At 39.6% G+C, this 26111-nt stretch overlaps 1 protein-coding gene across 3 annotated transcripts; it reads left to right on the forward strand.

The window, feature by feature from the left end:
- The first annotated feature begins 1011 nt into the window (after positions 1 to 1011).
- Positions 1012 to 25196, forward strand: epc1a (enhancer of polycomb homolog 1 a). Of its 3 annotated transcripts, XM_083556711.1 has the most exons (15): positions 1012 to 1113; positions 1212 to 1549; positions 15444 to 15603; positions 17720 to 17865; positions 18059 to 18265; positions 18486 to 18634; positions 19108 to 19255; positions 19424 to 19582; positions 19727 to 19816; positions 19974 to 20122; positions 20430 to 20797; positions 22233 to 22342; positions 22423 to 22570; positions 23044 to 23398; positions 23548 to 25196. In XM_083556711.1, exons 3-15 carry the CDS (start codon positions 15504 to 15506, stop codon positions 23618 to 23620), a joined length of 2202 nt encoding a protein of 733 aa, XP_083412837.1. In that variant the 5' UTR covers positions 1012 to 1113; positions 1212 to 1549; positions 15444 to 15503; the 3' UTR covers positions 23621 to 25196. The 3 variants fall into 3 exon arrangements, with proteins under 3 accessions (XP_083412837.1, XP_083412836.1, XP_083412835.1); XM_083556710.1 differs by lacking the exons at positions 1012 to 1113; positions 1212 to 1549 and adding an exon at positions 7252 to 7781; XM_083556709.1 differs by lacking the exons at positions 1012 to 1113; positions 1212 to 1549 and adding an exon at positions 7284 to 7781 and having other exon boundaries at positions 22233 to 22348.
- The last annotated feature ends 915 nt before the right edge of the window (positions 25197 to 26111 follow it).

Raw genomic sequence — 26111 nt, forward strand, 5'->3', positions numbered from 1 at the left:
TCTTCATTAAGGGTCTCCACAGCAGATCATCTGTCTCCATACACCTCTGTCCTCTACTTCTGCCTCTTTCAACTAACTACCTGCACATCTTCCCTCACCACATCCATAAACCTCCTGCTTGGCCTTCCTCTTTTCCTCCTTCCTGGTGGCTCCATACTCAGCATTCTCCTACCGATATACCCCATGTCCCTCCTCTGCACATGTCCAAACCATCTCAATCACACTTCCCTCACCTTGTCTCCAAAATGTCCTACATGTGCTGTCCCTCTATTAAACTCATTTCTAATCCTGTCCATCGTCGTCACTCCCAACGAAAACCTTAACATCAGCTCTCCTACCTCCAGCTCCACCTCCTGTCTTTTACTCAATGCCACTGTCTCTAAACCATACAACATCGAATAGACTTATTACTTTATGTGGATTAAATGTATTCCTGTGTAATGTAGGGAGTGAGTTGAAAGTGTGCATTTATTATTGTTCTTCTATTTTTCTATTTTGATTGTTGCTGTTGTGCTACCACTTCCAATTGAGAAAGAAGCACTTGAAACTTCTGAGTTAGCTTACTGGCTAAGGAATTGGACTTTGGCTCAGATGGTCTTGAAATCCTAGCAACACTAAACTAAACTATTCAGGTATAAGTCTCTCTGGATAAGGGTGTCTGCCAAATGCTGAAAATATACAACTCGTATGACAAACTTAACATAAAGTGGGTTGGAACTTACACTTTAAACAATGCAACAACAACAACAACAACAACAACAACAACAACAACAACAAATAGCCTAATTTTGCATTCATTGTTCTTGCTTGTAAATCTCAATTGTGAGAAACATAAATACTGATTTATTAGACTTTATAAATCTATAGAAAATGTCTGCTCGTTAACTATTCTGTATGTTGTGTCTTGGATACGTGTTTATGGTTAATTTTGTGTCATTGTGCTTCCTCTGTGGTGCTGCAGTGAACAACACAGTCACATTGTTCTTCTCTTCTGGTTATCTTGCAGCTTGTTATGTTTTGTTTGCTTCCCAACCACATTCCGACAGACTCCGCCTCCTGCGAGAGGAGTTCAGAGTGACAAACCGGTCGACCAATAAAGAGACGCCTTTGAGAGTAAGTTCACCAATCCTGACGCAGGAGACAGAGTTTGTCTGCATGTGGTTGGGGGAGAAAAATTGCACTTGCCAGCCGATTGCTGTTGCTCTTTACAGGTGATTGGTGAGGCGATACGACCAATCAGGAAGCGTGGATCCGCTCGGAGAGAAGTTGTTAACCCTATGACTGACGACGAGTCTCTCAGCTGAAGTGATCATTAAAACGGTGTTGAGCTACTTTTTTGGTCCACACTTAGACTCTGAGCCTGATCCGGATTTACAGGGTTTTTCTCCCCCATATCAAGGAGCACAAGGGTGTTGTGATGGAGGATAAAACAGGAAGGATGGCTTCCCCGCACAGCGTTTGTTGTGTCGGATCTCTCGGTTCTAACTATGCAGCCGTGGCTTGTCATGTACAACAGAATTGTCACCGTCCACCCTAGCGGTTATAATGGGTAAGTTGCTCTTTTTTTGTGAATAAGTCCCTTCTTTTTCTTGGTGTTCTCCTGTTTTGAAAATATACCCTCTATGTCGTTCACGTTACTGTTTATAGAGGTTATACTTGTTGAAAAAAGCAGGTCTAAGGAATGTTGGAAAGCGTCGCCAGAATTGAGCTGAACATTAGCTAGGTGGCTAACCTCGATAGGAATGTCTTGGCAACTCTATGGTGTCGCTCTAACCTTCCATTTCTCCTTAAATGTCTAACAAGGGAAAAGTGACCAAGCAGTAGATTTTCGTAAAATAAACAGCTACAGCGATTGAGTTTAAATGTTCCTTTGTTTGGTTTATTATAATTATTATTAATATTGTGGCTTTCCTGACCCCTTTTATTTTTTTACAAGAGCTTGCGACCCCCCCCCCCCTCCTAAAAAAAAAAATCAACCGCCTGTGTGTTTTATAAGGGGGTTTAAAAAAAAAAAAACCATAGTTACGATATAACTCGGTATGTGTATATATCTATCCTTGTTCTTTTTACTCTCACGAAAACGTTTTTTTTATTATCCGGCGTGTGGTTTAAGGAGGTTGTATTCGGGGACATGTGCCAAACTTTGGAGCTGTTTCTTTTTTTCTTTCAATTCGCAATTTTATTCATTTCCGGTCGTGTCATTTGCAAACATCTCGGCACGCGCGTCCAACTTCCTCAGTGTTCGGCTTTGGGGAAGGTGCACGCGCCAGGGTTCAACACTAGAAAGATCAGCCACGTTGTTTTTTTGTATCGTGGCTCCTTTTCTTTCTTTCATTAAGTTGTTCTGTTGTTGTTTGTTTTTCTTTTTTGATATGAAACGTGCCCGTTTTTTTTTTTGGCCTTGTTTGCGAGGGCCCTTGATCTTTTGTCTAATTATTGTCTAAAGGCGGCGATGTCGTGAATTTTTGTTTATTTTTTTATTTAGATTTTTTTTTTTTTTTTTTGCTCTTCAGCCATGACGCACAAATGCAGCATCGGATAATAATGAAGAATCGTCATTAGGGCGCAAATATTTGATCCTCATCGATAGCTTGAGATTGTTGTGGGATTGTTTGGCGAGCTTGATTTCCTTGTTGGAGTTGATTCAGTGTAACGGGATCGCCCCCTCTTTAGTCAGACCGCCATGGCATTATGTAATTACAGTAGTGAATTACAGACAGGCGGGACTGGAGCTGCTGCTGCTGTTTGTGTAGTCATCTGCCAGATTTCATAGTCTGTAGACACGTATTAGAAAATCAATTATACTTCTTTTTTTTATGATCTGCTCTCTTTTTGGTTATGCCTCTTTTTCCCTACACTGCAGAGGGTAGTCCTGGCTTTGGGCCATGTCCTTCAGGTTCTAATCTCTGATCCTCGCCCTACAAACACACACACAGCCATAGTATGAATCTTAGTTCTGCCCCAGTTTACTCTGATGCAGTGGGGGGAAGGGTGGAGGTGGAGGTGGCTTCTGGGTTTTCTGAGCCGCACAGTCTTTGGTGCTGAAGATCTTCAGATCTCAGTCTTTGAAGTTTCACTGGTGTTGGATCTCACTTGGTGTCTTGTTCCTAAAAAGGCTTGTTTTTGTTTTTACAGTCATTGTGTGGAAAAGAAAAAAGCAGAGCTTCTCTTTACCCATCAGACTTCTATTTGTCCACTATAATGTCCTAATTTGTTTAAGCATTCTTTAAAAGCCCCCTGAAATCTAAATTTTCTTAATCTTTGAAAGACAGTATGTTGTGTGGTCTGGGGTAAAAAAAAAACAAACAAACAAAAAAGACACTGCCCCATTTTGTTTATTTTTTTCTTGATTGTTTGATTTGTGACACTTGAATATTTAGACCTTTTGGGAAGTTATGTGATATAATTAGAGTAATAAGTTCAGTCCACTTGTAATACATGGACATTTTAATAGCAGTTTGTTGCAGGGTTTTAACTTTGAATTCAGACGGAGATTGGATGTTATTTTTCTCACAGCTTTTAATTCCAAGCTTTGAGTGGAAGGTGAGAAGTGAAAATGTGGAGGGAAAATTCTATTACCTGGTTTGAGCTTTAAAAAAAAAAGAAGCTTTTTTTTTAAATTAGTATATTTTGTGTTTATTACACGGGGGAAAAATGTGTTAAAAAGTGCTAAACTTACTTATTTTGGAATGTTATCTGGGATTTGACCAGTCTAGCCTATTGGCTTGTTTAAAAACAGAAATACAATGCCTAAAATAAGTATTCCCACTTTTCCCACAATTCCTCACATTTTAATATTATATAAGCCTGTTTAAAAACAATGTTTTGACCAAGTGTCGCAGTAAATTTCTCCTAATTTTATAACCTGAAAATGAACAGTACTTGCATTGTATTTTCAATGTGTGGAAATGAATATATGTTGAGACTCTACCCAGGACATGTCATTACATTTAAAACCGAGGTAAAAGTGAAATTATATTTTCCTGGAGGATCACAAAATAAGACTTAAGGAAACAATGAATAGATCAGAAGGTAATATATATGGAATTGAACTGTGACTCTTACTAGTGCAGGCCAACCATTAAAACTCTGTTACTGGTTATTTGCCAAACAAAGCAACCAAGAGGCCGAGAGTAAATCTGAAAAAGTTGGAGAGGGAGCTACAGCTCATCTGGGTAAGCTGTTCACAGAACATCCATAGCCTGGATCTTCCAGAAACCTCATATAATAGTGGCAATTATGGATTAAAAAAAAAAAAAAAAAAAACCTACGGTTCTCAAGTCTGATGCAATTAAAACCAAACCCCAACATAGCTAATTACCATAAAAAACACAATCCTTACAGCAAAGCATGGTGGTGGGAGCATGTTCTGGGCATCCTTTTCATCATTAGATGGAAACAACTTGTTTGAGTGTGAAATTGACAGAAAACACTTGAGGCAATCCTGAAAGAAAATCTGTTGCCTTCCAGAGACCCACAATGCTGGGAGACTATGGCAGGACCACGGGTGTCCATCCACTTTAACACAGCTTTTAGTTTGGCCAATTGTAATTAACCAAAATATAAAGATGTCAAAGACTAAATATATATATATATCAATTACAGTCTTAATATGAAATTCTTCTGGTTGTAATTGGAGATTAATGGTACCATTTTATATTATAGGGAAATTGTACTATTGCTGATGAGTAGTAATTCTGCAAGCAGTTTAGAAGCTCTGCTGTGCCACACCATACCATCTTAAAAAAAAAAACACAAAGTCTAATAGTAATGCAGTACTAAAATGTTCAATTCCTTTACATTTATTGCACCCATTTTCAGTCATTGATCCAATTATTCATCTAATTCACTTTTTCATTGACAGTGTAGATCCTGGATTGTCTGACTTACAGTGGGTATGGAAAGTATTCAGACCCCCTTAATTTTTTCACTCTGTTATATTGCAGCCATTTGCTAAAATCATTTAAGTTCATTTCTTTTCCTCATGAATGTACACACAGCTCCCCATATTGACCGAAAAACACAGAATTGTTGACATTTTTGCAGATTTATTAAAAAAGAAAAACTGAAATATCACATGGTCCTAAGTATTCAGACCCTTTGCTGTGACACTCATATATTTAACTCAGGTGCTCTCCATTTCTTTTGATCGTCCTTGAGGTGGTTCTACACCTTCATTTGAGTCCAGCTGTGTTTAATTATACTGATTGGACTTGATTAGGAAAGCCACACACTTGTTTATATAAGACCTTCCAGATCACAATGCATGTCAGAGCAAATGAGAATCATGAGGTCTAAGGAACTGCCTGAAGAGCTCAGAGACAGAATTGTGGTAAGGCACAGATCTGGCCAAGGTTAAAAAAAGATTTCTGCTGCACTTAAGGTTCCTAAGAGCACAGTGGCCTCCATAATCCTTAAATGGAAGACGTTTGGGACGACCAGAACCCTTCCTAGAGCTGGCCGTCCGGCCAAACTGAGCTCTCGGGGGAGAAAATCCTTGGTGAGAGAGGTAAAGAAGAACCCAAAGATCACTGTGGCTGAGCTCCAGAGATGCAGTCAGGAGATGGGAGAAAGTTGTAGAAAGTCAACCATCACTGCAGCCTCCACCAGTCGGGGCTTTATGACAGAGTGGCCTGACGGAAGCCTCTCCTCAGTGCAAGACACGTGAAAGCCAGCATAGAGTTTGCTAAAAAACACCTGAAGGACTCCAAGATGGTGAGAAATAAGATTCTCTGGTCTGATGATACCAAGATAGAACTTTTTGACCTTAATTCTAAGTGGTATGTGTGGAGAAAACCAGGCACTGCTCATCACCTGTCCAATACAGTCCCAAGAGTGAAGCATGGTGGTGGCAGCATCATGCTGTGGGGGTGTTTTTCAGCTGCATGGACAGGACGACTGGTTGCAATCGAGGGAAAGATGAAGTACAGGGATATCCTGGACGAAAACCTTCTCCAGAGTGCTTTGGACCTCAGACTGGGCTGACGGTTTACCTTCCAACAAGACAATGACCCTAAGCACACAGCTAAAATAACGAATGAGTGGCTTCACAACAACTCTGTGACTGTTCTTGACTGGCCCAGCCAGAGCCCTGACTTAAAGACTCAGTTTTTCTTTTTTAATTAATCTGCAACAATGTCAACAATTGTTTTTCTGTCAATATGGGGTGCTATGTGTACATTTAAGGGAGTCTGAATACTTTCCGTACCCACTGTATATATTGTATATTTCACTGCATCACCACATTTCACTTACAGCAGTGGTCCCCAGGCAAATCAGCTCTGATTGCTTTAATGTGTTGTAATAAATTAATATATATAATAAACAAAAACGGGCCTGCAGGCCAGGTTATACACTTTATTACATTGTTAAATGTTGCAAATTAGAGATTTTTGTCTTGTGCAATATTTAAATTGCTTTCATGGGGTTGGTTTGATCCCAAAATATGACACATGGACGTTTTAATAGTTTGTACTGGTAAAATGCAACACATTACTCAATACAATGCAATGAAAGTTATTGTTTAAATTTATTTTTTCCTTTGCCCAGCTATTCTATATATAAGATTACAGAAAATTTAGTGACCAGATTCTTATAATTTGGTGTTTTATGACTGATTGGGATTTTCTTTCCCCTAAAATGAAGAACTCCGATGTCTCTCTAACAAAATGGAAGATTCCTGCTTAATTGAATCCTGGTCGTTACACTACACTTGTTTGACCAGCAGAGGGCGACATGCGGTCTGCCTTTTACAGCGCTTTATCCGTACAGTTTTACGGAAAAATTAATTTTATCTCAAATATTAGGTTTATTTTAAATATAGCAAATATTATAATTTTTTTTAAATAGACCAAACTGTTTGGTGTATGAGTTTTTCCCAATCCTGTTTTTTATTTTTTTTTTAATTATTGTTATTATTTATTTATTTTCTTCGCGTGTACAATATTTTATACGGGTTGATTATAACTGGGTGTATATTAGCGTAACCAACCTTTATTTTATTAATATTTTGTATCGGTGAATTACTAAATAATAATTAATAATAATAATAAATTAGTATTTAATTTAACACATTTTATTATGTTTATGATTATTGTTAGTATAATCAGTAGTCGTAGTATTTTCCTATTTAACAGGTGTGTATATAAAAATATTTGTGCAGTATAATTCAGTTTTGGCAGCTGGATTAAATAATAATAATAATAACATACGTGCACACACAAAAGCCGTTTTTTATTCGTGTGTTGCGCCCCTTCCCCCCAGCGCGGGGGCGCGCACGCGTGTTGAAGTGCGCGGGAATGAGTGACGCGTGAACGCGCGTCGCAGGAGGAGGGGGTCGGGCCGCAGGAAACAAACCCACAGCTAAAGAGTTTTTAATGTCCGCCATGTTGGCCATGGCGCACTGAGCCAGGGAGACAGAGCGGCGCTACTGCGAAATCACACCGAGAGAGAGCGACCGAGCCCCGGGCCTTCTCGGCTCCGTTCTTCTCGCTGGACTCGTATTTTTCAAACCAATCCGACGACTGACTCCGAAGACCGACCCAAATTCCTCAATGAGAGCTTTAACAGTGTCATTTGGGAATCTAAAGGGACATTATATGTTTATGTTACGTTTTTCGATATAAAAAATGAGTAAATTGTCGTTTCGGGCGCGGGCGCTGGACGCTACCAAGCCCCTACCCGTCTTCCGCTGCGAGGATTTACCAGACCTGCACGAATATGCCTCTATCAACCGAGCTGTGCCGCAGATGCCGACGGGGATGGAAAAGGAGGAGGAATCGGTACGTTTCTAAGATGCAATGAGTCGGTTTTATACATGTTTTCTGTATATTTTTCGATAAAAGGAGCGCCTCGGTATCTCCTGCGCAGCTTTTCACAAAATGGCCGCCGCTCGGGTTTTTTTCTCCGCGGTAAATCGTGCTGTTAGTGCATACCCCGGTGGGATTTTTCAGACCGTGCTAGGACATAACGACGTTTTCTTACGATTTTGGGCAAAATATTCGTGTTGTATTGTATTGTTCGCCTAGCAATCGGCTTGCAAAACACAAAGGAGTCACGTGACCGTGGCTGAACGGCCATTTTGTTACAATCGGGTCGGAGCAGCTCGTTGTGGCTGTAATGACCGAGAGCAAACAGCAGAGGGCGGAAGTGAGCTCACATGCGCTTTCACTGAACTTCTCCATTCACAGCGGTGCAGCAGCGCTTTAATCAGGCCTGCGAGAGCGTGGAGTCTGCAGACACTCACTGCCAGATCTCAGTGTAGCAGAGGTTTTAAATAGTGTCCTTTAAGTAATGGGAAAAAGTACATTTTAGACACTCTTTCCATTTTTATGACCGTTAATGTTGACAGTGAGAACCACTGAAGTTTTTCATTAAGGAGAATATTTTAGGATAAATAGATGAATCCTATAGCAACTTTCACTTATTTATAATCCGGCTCAAGCACAGCTGATGTGGGGGAAGTGTTTTAATTGTTTTCTTGAATGCTGATCTGTGGTTATATTTTTTGACCTTGGCAATGGCTGGGAATACTGATTAACCTTTACTTTACTAAACTCTGATTTGACACAAGTTCCATTTGAACTAAGTGTCTAGTCTTTTCTCTTTCCACTAGAAGAGAATCAGGTGAAATCTCTGACACTTTACCATCAAGTGGTCTCCCTTGAGGTGATTCACCTGCTCTGTATTTTGTTCATGATGTGTCACATGGTCAGAATGAGTTCATTGTTAAATCCTGAGATTGTAGAGATTTGTAGATCAGACTCTAGTTTCTAGTGATGTAACAGCCTGATGAATATTAGATTACTGATATGAGAACTAAATCAACAGTCACTGACTTTCGAAATGTGTGTGTAATGTTTACTGCCCACATTAATCTCACATGTGAACAGGAGAGAAGTCTTTATGTTGATGATGAGAGAAGCTTGTGAAGTGTTTCCCCTGTGTGACTTTAAGTTGTTCTAAAAAGTGGGATCAGTGCATCCTGCTAGATGAAGTTATAGAAAAATGTAAAACATTTAACCTTTTAGATTTTTCTTTTCTGGTGTCATTTTTTTAATGTTATTGAAACTTGCACCAGGACTCCAGATTCTGAATCACTGGTGTGGACCAGGAGCATCAGAGCGACGGGGGAGTTTCTGTTCCTGGGCTCAAGAGCACATTTATTTCTATTTACAATCTTATTGCAACTTTTGTTGTGACCCTCCCCCCCTTTTTTTTTTTTTTTTTTTTAAATAAACACCAGTAAAGTCAAACATACACCAACAGGCATGTGACTGTGCAGGAAGGTAAATTTAATAACGGTGTAGTTGAAACTTGTCAATGTGCCTGAGGATCAGTAATATATAAAAATGCTTTTGTTTTGTTTTGTGTGGTCATCTGTGTAGCAGAGCACAGTCGGCCTTTAGCTTGAACTGAGAAAGTGGGCTGTTGGCATTGCTGGTTGTTTGGCAGCGTGTAAAATGCCTGTATAATATCCTGATATAAGAAATGGGAGACTCCTGCAAGAACTTCATTACTGGAGCCTGGCTCACATGTCTTTAATCTACTAATTTAGTATAAAGCTGTAGGTTTCATGACTGTCCCTGGGCGCACTATTAAAGCGCAACACAGTTATATGGGATGATTCAGTTGGAAGGGAATGAGTCACCAAAATTACAAATTCAGGACACAGACACACGAGAGGCGTGTGCTAAACTATTAGGGGTTGTTTCTCCTCCTTTTTTTTCCTCTTTCCTCCTCGATTTGTTTTTGACGTGATATATTTTTGCATCTAAAATTAAGCAGTAATTTCCTAAACGGAAAACTTAATGTGGCCGCTTCTGTACAATGGTTCTGCATTCGATCAGCGTAGTCACAGTGTGGACGGGTGAACAATCCTCAACAGAGTCCCCGAGATGCAGCAGGTCACAGAAAAGTTTATCGTATTGTAAGTAGTGTCGAGAAATTGCTTGAAATTTTAGAAACCTAGTTAGCATGGGCAGGTAGAGTAGATCAGTGTGGACTGGTTCCTTAGCATTAAAGAAAACCTCGCAAAGTCGTTAAAGGAATGCGTTTTGTGGTGTTGTCTGGGTGACTAGACGCTTTTGTTTACGTTTGTATGTAAACACAGGGATATATTAGGGAAGTGTAATGTTTCAATAAATACATTAACTGCTCTTGAGTAAGCAACTTTCATTTGCACTTAAGTGCTCATTGTAAAAGTTCAATACGTTTTAAACTTAATGGTACCACCTGCATTATTGTGTCAGACTTTTAGATACATTTAACCAAACAAAAGTAAAGTTTAACTGTGAACTAGGGCTGAAACGATTACTTGAGTAGCTAGACTAATTTAAATAAAAAAAATCTAATTATATGCTTCGTTTAGTCCATTTAACTGCACCCAGAGCACTGTTTCCCCACGGACCGTTATTACTGATGCACCACCCGCTAAACTCTGGAGAGTGCACTGGAAGGGTAAACGCGCACCGCAGAATGAGAAAATGCAGGAACGGGGAGGAAACAGCGAGAAGCGAGGAAACCGTTTATATGGAGGCTCGTCCCACAAAAAAAAAGTTTGCCTAATTTTAATTCTTCTCGCTTTTCTGAGTTTTTCTTTTTCTTACAATTCCTACTCTGTTTCTCACACTTCCGACTTTATTTCTTGCAATTGAGACTTTATTTGCCATTCGGGCAGCGGCGCCCCTCTGTAGTGCCAAAGCTTTACACGTTGAAAATGAAATCGGCTACAATCAATAGAATCACATGGTGTCAAACTGGGCAAACTTTTGTTCAATTTAAGAGACACGTTTAATTTTCTCCTGTATATTTAGTATTGCTCTTTTAATAATTTAAAAAAGACTTGTTACTCGATTAATCATTGGAATTGATTAACACCCCCACACACGCGCGCGCACACACACACACCCTGCTTGTGTTTAATTGCCACAAAACCTCTGCACAAATATCTCTGTAGCAGGTGTTTTTTGGTAAGTCTATAACACACTTGCTTGTCAGCGTTATGACTAATAGTTAAGACATGGTTGGATTTTCCTGCTTGTTTGCTGACTGTTTTCACTAATGTAAAAACAGTGTGCTTAGGAGTTGCATGCATGTTTCTTGCACGTCTTCCTCCTCTTACCTGGGCATGTTTTAGAAATGCTTAATGTAGCTCAACACGTTTCTGTGGTTGTAGATTAGATATGTGAATTTAACACAGTACGGTCAAGTTCAAGAAGTATTAGTTGTTGGGAATCTGGAGTCAGAGCACAGGGTCAGCCTTGATGTAGCATCCCTGGACCATAGAGAAGGTTAAGGGTCTTGTTTAAGGGTCTAACTGTTTAGCCAGTTAGTGAGGGAAGCTTGTATCCAACCATCTGCTGGTTTGTTTAGGAAATAATATCCAACCTCCTAAATATAAACTTTTCCTTTGTTTGGGTTTTGGTTTTGATTTCAAGTCTGCGTTTATATTGACATCAGTTCGCTTTTGCCGAACCTTTAAATGATGAAATGCAATGACTAGGATTAATTGAAGGCTGTTTTCTGTTGCACACAATACAAAAGTTAGGTGTGAAATCGCTGTCCAGTAGTGATTAGACGGGCCGAGATTGATGTTCAGAGCAGGTGTGAACACGGCCTTTTGTGATTGAGGGATATAGTGTGGGATTCTGGTGTCTGGAGAAGATTCCTCCAGACACACACACACACACATGCATAAACCTCTGAACAAAATCTTAAGACCGGCGGAAACGTTCCAAGTATTTGCACCAGGTTGTAAGATCTTCAAAAGGAGAAGCAAGAGAAAAAAAAAAACCCCAGAGATTGGCAATTTATTAAAAACTGCATTAAAACTCAAAGGCTTTAAAAGTTAAAATCTGTGCAAAAATGTGGTTTAAATGTCATTGTCCTTCAGACAGTGAGCTGATGGCAAAAGCAAAAAGCCTTCTGTTTTGGAACGTGGCAGCATTGTTGAGCTGCACAAGCAAGGGCTCTCGCTAACGCTCCATTGCTGCTGAGATTAGACACAGTAAAAGTAATTTTAAATGTTTTAAAAGATTCAGAGTTATGTGACATAAATATCAAGTGGTAGACCCAAAAAAATGCTCACCTGCACTGAGCCAGAGGATCTGACAGGGCTGTACGTGAAGACACAGGCTGATCTGCGATCCAAATGAAGGCCCCTACTGGTGCTGACTGCAGCCCAATATAACCATGAGACATAGCTGCGAGAGAAGGGCTTAAAGAACAAAAAAAAGTCTTTGAAAGCCACGTCTCCTCCCACACCATAAACTTGCCAATTTGGAATTTGCAAAGGAGCACCAAACTTGGGACATTGAAAGATGAAAAAGTTTTGTTCTCGGATGAAGGAAAAAATTAACCTGAATGGTCCTGATGGCTTCCAACGATACTGGCATGACAGGGAGAATGCCACTGGAGATGTTTTCTACATGGCACAGTGGAAGAGGCTCAATCATGATCTGGGATGCTTTTTCCTTTAATGGGAAGCTTCAGGTTGTGCAGGGGCATCAAACGGCGTCTGGTTATGTGGACATGTTGCAGCAGGCATTCTCAGTCTTGACTGAGGGCCCTCGTCTGTGTGGACTGGGTCTTTCAACAGGACAATGCTGGACAATGCTGCAGTTTACAACGCCCACCTGACGAAGGGCTTCTAGGGGACAATAACATTGCACTGCTGGACTACCCAGCATGTTCCCCTGATCTGATCATCTCTGAGAATGTTTGGGGATGGATGGCAAGGGAAGTTTACAAAAACGTCCGTCAGTTCCAGACTGTGGATGGCCTTCGAAGCCATCAGCACAACGTGGAGCAACGTTCCCACCAGCCTCCTGGAAACAGTTGCATCAAGCCTGTCGAAACAAGTGTTTGAAGTTATGAACAAGAACAGTGGGGTCACTCACTACAAGTCCTTTTTTGACACTTGTAGTTCTGTTGTGGGGATTTTAAAGGCTATGGTCTTAAACTTTTGATCAGCTGATGAATAGCTTGTTTAAGTTTAAATCTTTATTTATTTATTTTTGTCTCTTGCTCCTTTTTTCTTTTTTGGACATTTAGATGAAGTTCTTACAACTTGGTTATGATCCACCAGCGTGAAATGTGAATATTTGGAATGTCTGCCCTGGTCTTAAGATTTTGTTCGTGTGTGTGTGTATGTATGTATGCATGTAATAAATATATATATATATATATATATATATATATATATATATATATATATATATATATATATATATATATACATACATAAGAGAGAGATATATAGATCTCCCTCTCTCTCATTTATTATATATCCCGTTAATCACAGTGCAGTGTTTATGTTCCAAAACTGCTGCCATCCCAAAATGCCATTTTATGTATTACTGTACTGTATTAACATTTTTACTTGACGTTACAATTAATAATATTTTTATTAATTAATGTCATTATTTCAACACACAGGAATCTGTTTTTATGGGACTTTAAGTTTTTTGCTCCATCTTGCTATTTGCGAGAGACCGGAACGAAACAAATTAGTTATGTGGCAAATGCAATTCAGCGTTGAACTGGGGGCGTGTGATTCTAACCGCGGTAAAGCGGGGGATTACTGTGTGTATGTGTGTATAATATACAGTGGTACCTCGATACTCACGACCTTGACACTCGCGACCTCGATAGTTCGCGACTTTTCTTTTGGAACCGGATTAAGAGTAACTCGTGAAAAATGTGATAGTCCGCGAGAAGCTGCGAGTGGCGCAACATTTTAAAACAGAGTTACTAGGTCACAAAGGGTGAGTCGAATCCACGTGTGTGTGTATATAAAAATCACATACACACACTATATTAATTATTCACATTGTGTCTGGTAGGAGCGATTTCATGATAATTTGCGTGTGGATTGTATTAACATGAAGTCAGTTATTATCCTGTCTATTGGATGCGTGATGTTTATTGAAAGACAGTGTAACATTGGAATGTAGTGTTATGTATCTAGCTATACAGCCTGTATTGGTGGTCAAATTATAAAATGTTTAAACAAGTATAAAATTTAATTGATTAGAATGGTATTTTGGGATACTCCACAGTCTTGTATCCTTATTTTGACATGAGCAAGTGGTTGAACATCATGTTGAATGTTTATGTTGGAGAAGCTGAGATGCTTTGTCATTATGAAGACTGGGCGAGAGGTAATGGAAGTGTTCCAGTCGAAGTTGACCTGCTTTCCCTGGTTCCCAGGCAGAATGCTGAGCCAGTGTAAATAGACAGCTGGGACTGCTTCAGTCAGCCCTCATTGCCTGCCTTCAGGAGCCACAAGTCAACCTAAAGCTGCAGAATTAAAATAGGTTGAGGAAAGATCTGTACTGGCTGTCGGTAGCACCTTTGTGAAGATGCATGGTTCGCACATGGCTGTGCAAGTACAGTCTTTACCCTCTCAGAAATTCCAGATATTCAATTTGGCTTATTATTTAACTATTCATTTTTGAGAAAATATGTGGGAGTTCTGGCGGTGCAAAAAATGCAGCTTGTGTGATGTGCAGAGCCTGAGTCCCCTTTTTTTTTCCCCCTTTCTTACCTTAAGCTGATCCACAGGTTGATCTTAACAAGCTCAATAACCGCATGTGACGTGCTGGACTACAGGGATGCAGCTGTTATCCTGGTCATCCTGTTATTTATTTTTTAGATGTATTGCTTTAGTTTAATCTTTGTGCCAAAGGTGCCCTGACCCTGGTATCTGCTAATCGTTTTCAACAGGAATTTTTGCTGCAAAGTCAGGTTATGGCTGATGCCTGGGGTGTGTGTGTGAAGCAGAGACATACCCAGTTGTGTGTGTAGCTTGGAAGTATTGGTGCAGTTGCCTTGTAAGTGTTGTATTTAAATATTTATGCTAAGCTTCTCTTTTATACACACACTGACTATGTTAATATAGTGTCTGTCTGCTGAGGCACTGCAGGTGCAATCATATGTTGAGTTCTCGGTCATATCATCCCCAAGAAATTGTGTGTTTATAAACAAAGTGAGCAAACTGAAGTTTCAGCTGCATTGGACACTCTTCTCTTCTTAGATGCTAGTAACAACCATTTTGTGTGGAATGGAGATGGTTTTCATTAGAACAGGAGTTGGCAAAGTGATCAAATTGTGCAAAACTTTTGAATCTCCTTTTGTGACTATCAATCTTTCTGATTATGGATCTCAGTCCTTGCATTGTGGATGTTGTAACAGATAGATGGGGTAATAAAAGTGGTGTAAAGCTGTGACCACACTGTAATTCAGAACCCTACAGCACATTATGTTAACGTTTAATTATTTCTAATGCCACATGGGGGCATTAAGGGGAAATAAAACTAGAAGAGCCTAATTGTAATGCTTCCTTTCTTTTTTCAGGCGAGGTAAAGTGATAACTCTTACTGTGTACCTTATCCTGCATACTGAAACAGCTTGTCCTGATCCACGCATGTGGTTTGTTGTAGGAGCACCATCTCCAGCGAGCCATCTCAGCACAGCAGGTGTACGGGGAGAAGAGGGACAACATGGTGATTCCTGTGCCCGAAGCAGAGAGCAACATCTCCTACTACGAGTCGCTGTACCCCGGCGACTTCAAGATGCCAAAGCAGCTCATTCACTTACAGCGTGAGTTGGCAGGCATTCGGCCCTAATATGGATGTTAATTAACTAGGACGACAGCTAGTCAGTCCAGTAAGAGTATTCATCATGAATGCATTAGCAAGTTTGTTAGGGTTGCAGATGTATGTATGCCATCTGTCACCTGCCTTTAAGCACCTCACTTTAGGGTTTTTTCCTTTGTGGGATTAATTTTTTTATAGTAATTACGGCTGTGTGTGAAGATCGCATGTTAAAGTAATTACAATTTCTTCATTTTCCATGATTTCCTCATGCAAGTTCCCACTTATTTATTTATTCACATTCCGTGGAAAGTGTTGATCCAAACAAAAAAAGACAATTGAACAAACTTAACCAAACAAAGCACCGCATGACCGTGTGCAGGGCAAACCATCATAGTATGCATAGAAAATCATATCGGTTGATTATAGTATGATGAACCGTTATTGGTCAATAACATAAATCTATATTTAAGATCATGTGGCAGAATAAGTGCAAAATATAGTTTTTTTTTTTAACCATGACCGTGATCATTTCACACGGGAGAACAACTTAAAGCCTGCTTTGTGTGTTCCATTGAATTGTGGTGGTTATGGTTAGTCACCAAAACGAATTTTCCTTTTCACCAAGCAAAAACAAAGATTATAAGATCAAGGTGCTTCCACTTTTTAAAGTTGAAACCAGCTGAAAACAGCTTTGCTCTGGTATAAATGTTTTATATTTATTGTGGAGAAGAAAGTGTGCAGAGGTTAAAAGTATACCTTACTTAAACGTATCAAATTATTTTGTCATGTGCTTGAAAACTGTAGATGGATATTGATTTATTTTGTGTAGTTTTGTCCCTTTTAAAAAATCCTTCTTGTTGCTGTTATGTCCAATGTACATTTTCGTGCATTTCAGCTGCATGTGCTTTAAAGCATGTGGATGTGATGCTGTATGCTTCATAAAAGAGCTTGTTTATCATACCGATGTGTAAAAACATCATTCAGGACAATAAGTATGTTTTCAATACGTAATTTCCATGATGTGTTTTCACCTGGGGTTTGCAGCAGGATGTTTCCTTTTCCTCATTTAATTTTCTTTTAAAGAGCACCAGTTTATAGGTCTGTCTGAAGTTTGCTGCTTGTCTAGAGAAAACTCTGCTCTTTTTGAATCTCTTGCTAATCTTGTCAAGCATTAGCCATGCTGTCCATAAGAACCATCATATTACTGAATAGAGTTTTGGTTGATCTGTGTTTTATTAGTTGTCTATCTGAATTGTTATGATCATGTGTGAGTATATGGAAGTGTTTCTGGCCAGACTTTGTGTATGCAATACTAACTAGAAATGTCCATCTGTTGTTGGGGATCTAAGAAACACAATCCAAAAAGAGGGGGTTCTTTTGAGTATCAAAAAAATTAACTGAGGAAATGCAAAGAAATTGAAGTTTAATTGTCTTTACCATACTGATGTGCACACTAGTATGTATGAGAGTTGTTAAACTTGCATACATCACTATGTATGCTATTATAATTTAGTGGTTGTCATGTATTCGGGGAATGGGACAATTCCTTTTTTGGAAACGCCCTTAATCTCGGTTTACTGTATTTGCTTAGTCCCGTGAGACATGCTGCGGGATGCTAGTATTTGTGTTTTTGCCTCCGTCATAATTTACCCAAGGCTTCCAAAGAAAACATTGGAAAAATGCCCTGTTTAAAGGGGAAGTTATTGAATTCCTTATAAAGCACAGAATGAACCCTGCACGTCATGCTTTGTGCTCAGACTCATCCTAATTTTTTTCCCATCAATGCACCTTAATCTGCACTCTCTTCGGTTGCCCACCTGATGGCACTGATATGATCATGTACCTTCATTCTTTCTCTTTATTAATATTACAGCTTGCTGGTGCACCTGTACAGTTACCCAGCTCACATCCGAATGTGCAATCACGTACATAAACAGTATTATTTTGCAACACTTTCTTTTTAATTCACCTTTTTGTGCAGTTCTCAGATTCCCACTTGACTGCACTGTTGTAAACAGGATTATTTACACCTTGTTGCATGTTTGAGAAGCAGCTGCTGCAACATTAGTTTCCCCTTTGAGATTAATAACAAAGGGAAAAAAACCTGTCTGTCTGTACAGCTTTCAGTCTGGATGCAGAGCAGCCAGATTATGACCTGGACTCTGAGGATGAGGCGTTTGTGAACAGGCTGAAGAAAAAAATGGAGGTGGGGGTGCTGCAGTTCGAGCAAATGATTGACCGGCTAGAGAAAGGAAGTGGCCAGCAGGTATCACAATTAAAAGACTTCAAGACTTGTTGAAGCTCCACAAATCTATGTTCATTTCACATTGATTTATTGTTGACCTCAGTTAAATGAGTGGTTTTTTTTTACCATTTCTTCGATCAAATTTGTAAGATGTTTGTGAAAAAAACAACTTATTGCTTGTTGAGATCCCTAAATACCCCATGTTCCTTTTCAGCTTGTAACTTTGCAGGAAGCTAAGCTCTTGCTTAAAGAGGATGATGAGTTGATCAGGGAGGTGTTTGAGTACTGGAGCAGAAAGAGGAAATTGTGTAAAACTGGATTACTTGCACCAGCAGTCAAGCAGGAGAAGAGAGAGTGCTCCAGCACCAGTGACCCCTATGTGGCTTTTAGGCGCAGGACTGAGAAAATGCAGACCAGAAAGGTGAGTGTCCTGAGACTCCTGTAAATTAAATGGAAATAATCTCTGAATGAAGTTGTGTGTAACTTGTGTATGCAAAGGCAAAGAGCTCAAATGGTCCACTTTGTGAATGTCCTGCCTAATAATATAAAAAGGGACAAAACTTTGACAAACAATTTTCGTGTTTCTGTGGCTCATTAGTACTTACATTGATGATAACTTCTTTATTGGTTATTTATAACAGAACCGTAAGAACGACGAAGCATCATACGAGAAGATGCTGAAACTGAGGAGAGACCTGAGCAGGGCTGTCACCATTCTGGAGATGATCAAGAAACGTGAGAAGAGCAAAAGAGAGTTGCTGCACCTCACATTAGAGATCGTGGAAAAGAGGTATTACAACAAAAAACTATTAGCGGATTGATTTATATTTCCAAATAAACTGATCGTGTGAAGGTAGTGACTTTTATCTCGACATGTTGAACCATAAGGTGACTGCACATTAAACTGTTTAATGGCTGCTTTGGGCTACAGCTCGTTTTGGTTTCACAAATGTTTTCAGATCGCGTGTTTCTGATCCTCCATACACGCTAATTAATCTGCCTGAAAAGTTTGAAACGTTTTTAGACAGCAAAGCCACACCTCTGCTGGTATGTCTAATGCAGCAGGATTTAGAAGCAATGTATTGCATACCACTAGAAAATGGAAGTGCCCAGGTTAATGAATTGTTCGCCTGATTTCAGAATTCAGTGAGCACATTTTTTGCTATTTGACATGCACATTGATATGATGCAGTTATGGTCTGGTCATAAGAGAGCAAGATATTGCATTCTACACATTAATGCTAACTTGATGTGTGTTTTCAGGAACAGCGTGCCTGACTTTGGTGCTGATGTCATGGCAGAGGTACTGGCCGTGGCCAAGCCCATTTACAAGATTCCCATCATTCCCCTACCCAGCAGCAGCCAGTACCGCCATCAGGACCATGTTGAGCTCAAGGAATATAGGACTAAGGTGAGGGTTTTTTTTTCCCCATTCTGCCACAGTTAAACCTGGGTTAAGTAATGGCTATTGCAGAATTTATAAAGTCTAGACCTATGAAGCATAATTCCATAGTTCATCATTTGCTATAGAAAAATAAGTTTTTGGTGCCTTTTTTTTGTGTGTGGTCTAATACTTCAGCCTGAGAAGACTGAGGTGGTCCGGACAAAGAGGAAGTATGAGAAAAAGCCCAAGATTCAGCCATTCTCCACTCCCCAACAGTCTGGCTCTCACCTGTTCAACCTCAAAGACCTCAACCAGTATGACTTTCCCAGCTCAGATGAAGACCCTTTCTCACAGGTATGAGTTTCTACATGCTAAATGTGTACATAATTACATAAAGCGTTCATGCGTATCTTCCATAAGTCATCTTATAAACTTTTACCAGTTTTCTTTTAATGCTGGTTACATTTTAAATTCTTTCCTTTTTGTTGTTTTGTTTAGATGCACTCTGGGTCATCAGAGGCTGAGGAAGAAAATGACCCGGATGGAGCATTTGCTTTCAGAAGGAAAGCAGGCTGTTTTTATCATGCTGTATGTCCCCGTCTTTTCAGCTAATTGTATTTTTTACTCTTGCTACATTCTTTGATTATTTGTCAAGCCTGTGTTCAAATATCAATAGTGTTTGGGTAAACTGTAATTCATCTCAAATATTGATATTCTCTGTTTTTCTCTTCTTTCCATCCCTCAGGCTCGTTTGGATCAAACAGGAAGCTGGCCATGGTGTGGTGAGGCTGAGGGTGGGTCGTGTGATCCACGATTCCAATATTCTCTCACCAGCCTTTCAGCACCACGTCGCTGTCTGGGGTTGGCACGTCGTCGGGTCGGGCGAGGCGGCAGGCAAGTCTTTCAGTGTTTCATTTTTCACCACAGGAACCTTTTTTCAAAAACGTACATACATTGGCATGCTGTTTAAAGAAGGAAGACTGTGTGACTTCCGCTTGGCTGTTGCTGTATGTTAGTTAAACTGTTTATTTATTTTTTATGTTATGACTACTTTGCACGTTATTTTGCATAATGGTCACAGCTTTTGCAGTGTGGTGGAAATGCAAACTAGAAATTTGTCCTGGAACTGTGTTTTTATTGCAAGAGTGTGCTAGAGAAAGTGCTTCTGTATTAACGTACAATACTTGTCTTTAATGTACAGAGTGCTCCTGGACCGGACCCATTCAGATCTTGACGGCATTTTCCACAATCTAGATTCCCACATAGAAGGGGATTTGCCAGCTTCTGCTTCTCCTCCTCCCCCAGAGAGCTCCACTTATAGCAGCACGTCAGTCCCCACCTCGTCATCACAGACTTCTACTTCCTCTCCTGACCTGCGGCAAATCCTACAAAGCATTAAGGCTTGTCGCTGGAGACACTTTAAACCACGGACTCTAAAAAGCCAATCAGGCATGAGGGGTAGTGTGTCCCACTGTGGCCTCAGAGGCTTCAGTCGCTCCTTAACCACAGGGTTAGGATCAGGCATTAATACACCAAACAGAGGAGCTGCAGCTATAAATTCTTCAGTGGGTGAGTTTGTATGCATGTACACATACACAGGTACCACACCTAACACACAACATACTTGTTGCCCTGAACTCATTTCTTGAAGATTTCAGATCATTTTTTGCAATCAATTAAAGTTTTGTTTTAAGAATATGTATAGTAGGGGTTCACGGTTGGATACACATACCGAAATTTTGTTAGTCGTGGGCTTGTCGCTTTATTATTTACTTTTGTGAACATGCACCGTTTGTTCTTAAAACAAATTTAAATAGTTACTGCTTGGCTAAATATATACAATTATTTGATATTTTATGGTTTTGTTGTTCTATTGATTAAATTGTTGACATGATCGATAAAATTAGATGGAAACTTTTAGTTTACATGTGTTAGACCACATTTGGGTAATACAGATATGAGATGTTCATTTTTTTAATTTTGGCATATTTTAACACATTTGTTCATACATTCCCTCGAAATGTGGAATTGCCAGGATTTTCTTCTTTGACCTGGACACAAAATGCTAAAGAATCCATAGTGCTACCATTGGCTGCTAGCCCCTTCCTAGTTCCAAGCCACAGTGACCACTGCGTTAACTTTTTTCTTCCTTTTTTTTTTTTGCCTCCTGGCATTGTTGTCAGTTTTCATGCGGTTTGTTAAACCCTAGTGCCTAGAACTGGGGCATTATAATAGCTGTACAGAGATTGTATATTTTCTCATTTGTTAATTTCCCTTTTTTTGAGTGTGTGTGGAGGGGCGTAATTGGAGGAAGAGGAGTGTGTGGGTTGAAAATGAATTTGTGCAAATTGTCTGGTTCTTGGGAGGATGTAATTATCAAAACCCTCTTGCAAACCTCACTTGTTTATTTTATGCATTTGTTGTGTTCACACCTGCATTAGTATTGTGAAATATTGATATGAAAATAAAAGTAGATTGATTATGAATGCAAAAACGAAAAAGGAAAACAGGTGATGTGTGTTGGTTTTCTCTGTATTTAAAGCAGCACATGCTGGTGTTTTTCATTTCACTTTAAACCTGAACCTCATTAAATAAGTGAGTCTATTATTACAGCATTCTATTTACAGATGCAAAGATTAGACCAGATGCTAATGCTGATCAGGTTGAAGGAATCTGTTTTATGAGATGTGTGAAAAGTACAGGGAGGGGAAAAAGTTAAATCAGACTTATTTTAATAAAGTGAATGGATTTCTACTGGTCCTCATGATAACGCTGAGCTTATAAATGCGACCGCTTGCTGCTTCCCATAAATAAATTATGCCGTTGTAATTTTGGCATAATGTGCCACTTTAAATATTTTCACATTTTTGTACAGCTGCACAATAACAGCTGGTCTACTAGTTGTCTAATGCACAGGCAGATAGGAGGGCAATTGAGGCAATGGGAGGGGGAACGCAGACATGTTCGATAACATAATTTAATGGTAATATGTTTGATGTTTCAGTGTTCACAGCAGAACAGTTTCAAGAGCACCAGGAGCAACTGGCCCTCATGCAGAAACAACAGCTGGAGCAGATCCAGCAGCAGGCCAGTGATGTGTCAAACAACACGCAGGTGTGTGTAAGTGAATGTCCAGCATTAAGCAGGCATTGATTTTCTTTCCTTATCATAACTTTCTTTTTATTTCTCTTTAGTCTCTAGTCTCTACATCCAAGACTCTGGATTCAGCCAGTGCCCAGTTTGCAGCCTCTGCTCTGGTCACATCTGATCAGCTGTTGACCTTGAAAGTTAAAGAGGAAGGTGTTGTAGGAAGCGGGGTCAATGGCATCCTCCAGGCCTCAGGTGAGACAAATTGGCAAAGCTTTCGGAAAATTCAAATACTTTTTCTTATCAGCATAAAAAGAGAGCAATAAAATCCTGTTTGCATGTTCACTTTGAAACAGTAATATATAGGCATGCATGAGCTAAGTAGCTACAAACATTGACATTTATATGGATTATGTTTAACAATAGACCAATATCTCACATGGTATTGAGCAGACCGCAGAAAACATCAACTGATCAGTAATTTTACCCAATTTTGGTTTTCATGTTAAACGTTGATAAGCACAGGAGATGCAAAAATAATGTTTGGACAAATGTCCATAAAAGAGAGATGCAACTTTGGAAATTGTGATTTGTGGGAGTTTTTTTGTTGGTTGTTTTTGTTTCCCCTGCAGACAATATTATAGTGGATTATAGTAAACCTGGTGTTGCACTTTTATTACTTCTAGTAATTATTCCATCATTGAGTTGTCTTGTCTGCTCTATTCCAGGGGTTTACAAGGGATTACAACACTCTGCTACTTCGGCTTCAATGCTCACAAACCCATCTCCAGTGACTATGACCCCTGCCCCTGCTAGCCTACCTGCTTCTAACAGTACGAACTCCTCCACCACCGCTCTCCACAATACACACAGTCCACTCAGTAATCATGGGAACAGTACTGCCAACTCCACCTCTCAGCTTCTGATTGGCAGCAATCTGCGTCTGAGCGTTGCCACGCCCCAGATTGCCGGCCTCAACTCTCGCCATCTGCCCAGAAGTCTCGGTGGCGTCTCAGTGCCACCTGCTGCCTTAAAACTCGCAGCCGCTGCTAGCAATTGTCAACTTCCCAAAGTCAGCACTGGGTGAGCGTGCAAACACGCTACATCATTTTTCATTCATTAATTATGGAAATCTGCATGCTTAAATGGAACTTTGAAATGATCTGGAGCAGGAAAACAAACTTAGAAATGCTGATTGCATGTTTTTCTTTTTGTTTGTTTGTTTTTTTCAGGGAGAATCATGAGCAAGAAAAGCAGTCCCTCAACAGTATAGCGGAAAACACAGTTGCTATGGAGGTGACGTAGTAACCGTTGCCTGGGCGACCTTTCCCTGCCCACTACGTTCTTTTGGTGCTGTGCACCAATCACTTTTGGGAATGCAAAGAGACAGCCGGTTTCCACAGCAACTGTCAGACCTTGACAGCAAATCTCATCTTTTTTCCCCCCTTTTTAATATATATTCATTATTGTTAGAGAAAATTCATATGTAAATTATGAATATGGCAAATATTCAATGTACAGTAACTGCATATTTGTATAAAAAAAAAAACCTTCCTCCACCCCACCAAAATCTTGTATATATGTTACTCGAATCCAGATTTGTTCATTTGTGATGTTTTGCACTTGGGAAATACAAAAATTAAAAAGAAAAAAAAAAACACAAAGCAGAAGGGGAGAGAAAAAAATAATGCTGAGAGAGTGAGCTTGAGCCGTGTAGCGGCGCGAGTACGGAGTCATTGCATCGTGCATGGTAAAGAAACCTGCTGTTTTACCTATTTATTGTGCTGTGTTTACACTTTTCTTTTTTCCATGAACACTGTATTGTTATTTGTTTCTGTGTTGTAGGTGTTTGGATAGCTACAGTTGTGTGTTTGTTTCCATTTTTTTTTCTCCCATTTTTACTTTGTGAACAGCATCAGGTTCTTCATTCTATGTTCCGAGTGCAACTTTTTTTTTTTTTTTGTCTTTTTGTTTATTTCCTCTTGTGTTCAGGTTCCTGTTGGTTTGAATGGAGTTGGTCACTCTGAGGGTTTGGGAATGGTGGTTGGGGTGGTGTGTAGGAATCTTCCATTTAACTAATAATCCCAAAACAAGTGATAGACAGTTCATGAAGTCTTCACTCGGAAGCATCTCCGACTTCCACCTAAACTAAGCACTGTTTTGTGGTTTTCAATTTCTGTTTTTTTTTTTTTGTTTGTTTTGTTTTACTTTGTTGACTTAAGTAATGAATTATTGCTGCTTTTGTATAATTTCAGTTCCTTTTTCATACTCTGAAATATAGCTTCCCCCTCCCATAAGTTTCTTTGTACAAGAGACAATTATTTTTGTATTTTTTTTTTTTTTTTTTTTTTTGTGTATTTTTGTTTCTGTTCTTGTGGTGAAGCAACTTTGTGCTTCGCATGGTGGAAGACTTTGTCCTTGTCAGTACCTTTCACTGATAAGTGAATGCCGAATGACTGTCCATTCTTGCTGGGCCCGTGTCGTTATTTCAGCTCAGCGGCACGTGTGCTATGGAAGGAGTATGTGAAGTCCTCCAGCTCCAATCTCCAACTGACTCCAGACTATTTCATTTCCTAAAACCACAAGTTAAAAAGGTGTGCCTTCCTTTGGGAATATGCTTCTTCATCTCTTCCATGAAGAGGATGGCTCTCGGGCAAGGCTGCAGTTCTGTGGTCCTGTGTTGTCCAGAGTCCGGATCTCCAAAACTCAATCCACTGGCTGAACTGACCCACCATCTAGTCCAACCTGGTGGCTGACGGAATTAAACTATTGAAAAGAGAAAAAAAATGAATAAAATAAAATCATATTGAAAATCAAGAGGGGAAAAGATGAGACCATTCACACAGAAATCTGATAATAAAGCCCAGGTTATTATATGTGATGAGAGGTCTTTGTGTGTTTTTTGTTCAGTGATGGAATGAATGATGGTTAGGAATTCCCTTGACATTTTTTTAATCCCGTAGCACAAGAAGTTAAAACTCGGTTTTCTGTACATTCTGAATTTATTTATCTATTCTTCATTCATGTGCTCTGAGATGTGATGGACTCAGACTTCCTTAAAAATTCGGGAGAGACATGCCAGTTCATGGTGATTAATCCATTGGTGGACTTTATGGGAATTCATGGATGGGCAATTCAGAAATTAAAGTATTTGAAGAAACCTGGCCCAGTTTTCACTGTGCTGTGTTCTATACATACTAACAACTTTCTCAGTTGATCCACGTGTCAGGGTGTAAGGAGTTCCTGTGTGTGCATGTAAAAGCACAATGGTTGTATTAAATAAGGCAACAACAACCAGAAAGTACTAAATTGCACGAATTTTATAGTGGTATGTTGGTATGTAAAATCTATATATTTGCTATAACTCAACTATTTGTGAAAGCCAAGGAATGCTCCTATTCCTGGAATATTCTTTTCACATCTTTTGCCCCTAATAAACAAGCTTATATAAAATCCTCGTTATTTCCACGGTGATGGCAGCTTGAGTTGGAATAAAACATTTTTCCCAAAAGCTGGTTGGTACAAGGCCTGGTTGCAGACCTGAATTTTCCCCTGAGCAGGTTAGCTGTGTTGCATGTAACCATGGTGATGTAATCCAGTAAAAATTAAACCAACACAGTGATAATAGAAAATCTTCAGTAAGATCTAACTAAGCTCTGGGATATCTAGTTCAGCAGTATTTGGCTTTATGAGACAAGACCTAGAACTCAAGATAAAACCCAGTACCAACAGCACTTCATGTGCAACTGTACCTTCTACCCACGGATTTAATACAATAATATTACAATAGTAAATG

Source organism: Silurus aristotelis (genome assembly GCF_946808225.1).
Source record: "Silurus aristotelis genome assembly, chromosome: 12".
Classification (NCBI taxonomy): Eukaryota; Metazoa; Chordata; class Actinopteri; order Siluriformes; family Siluridae; genus Silurus; species Silurus aristotelis.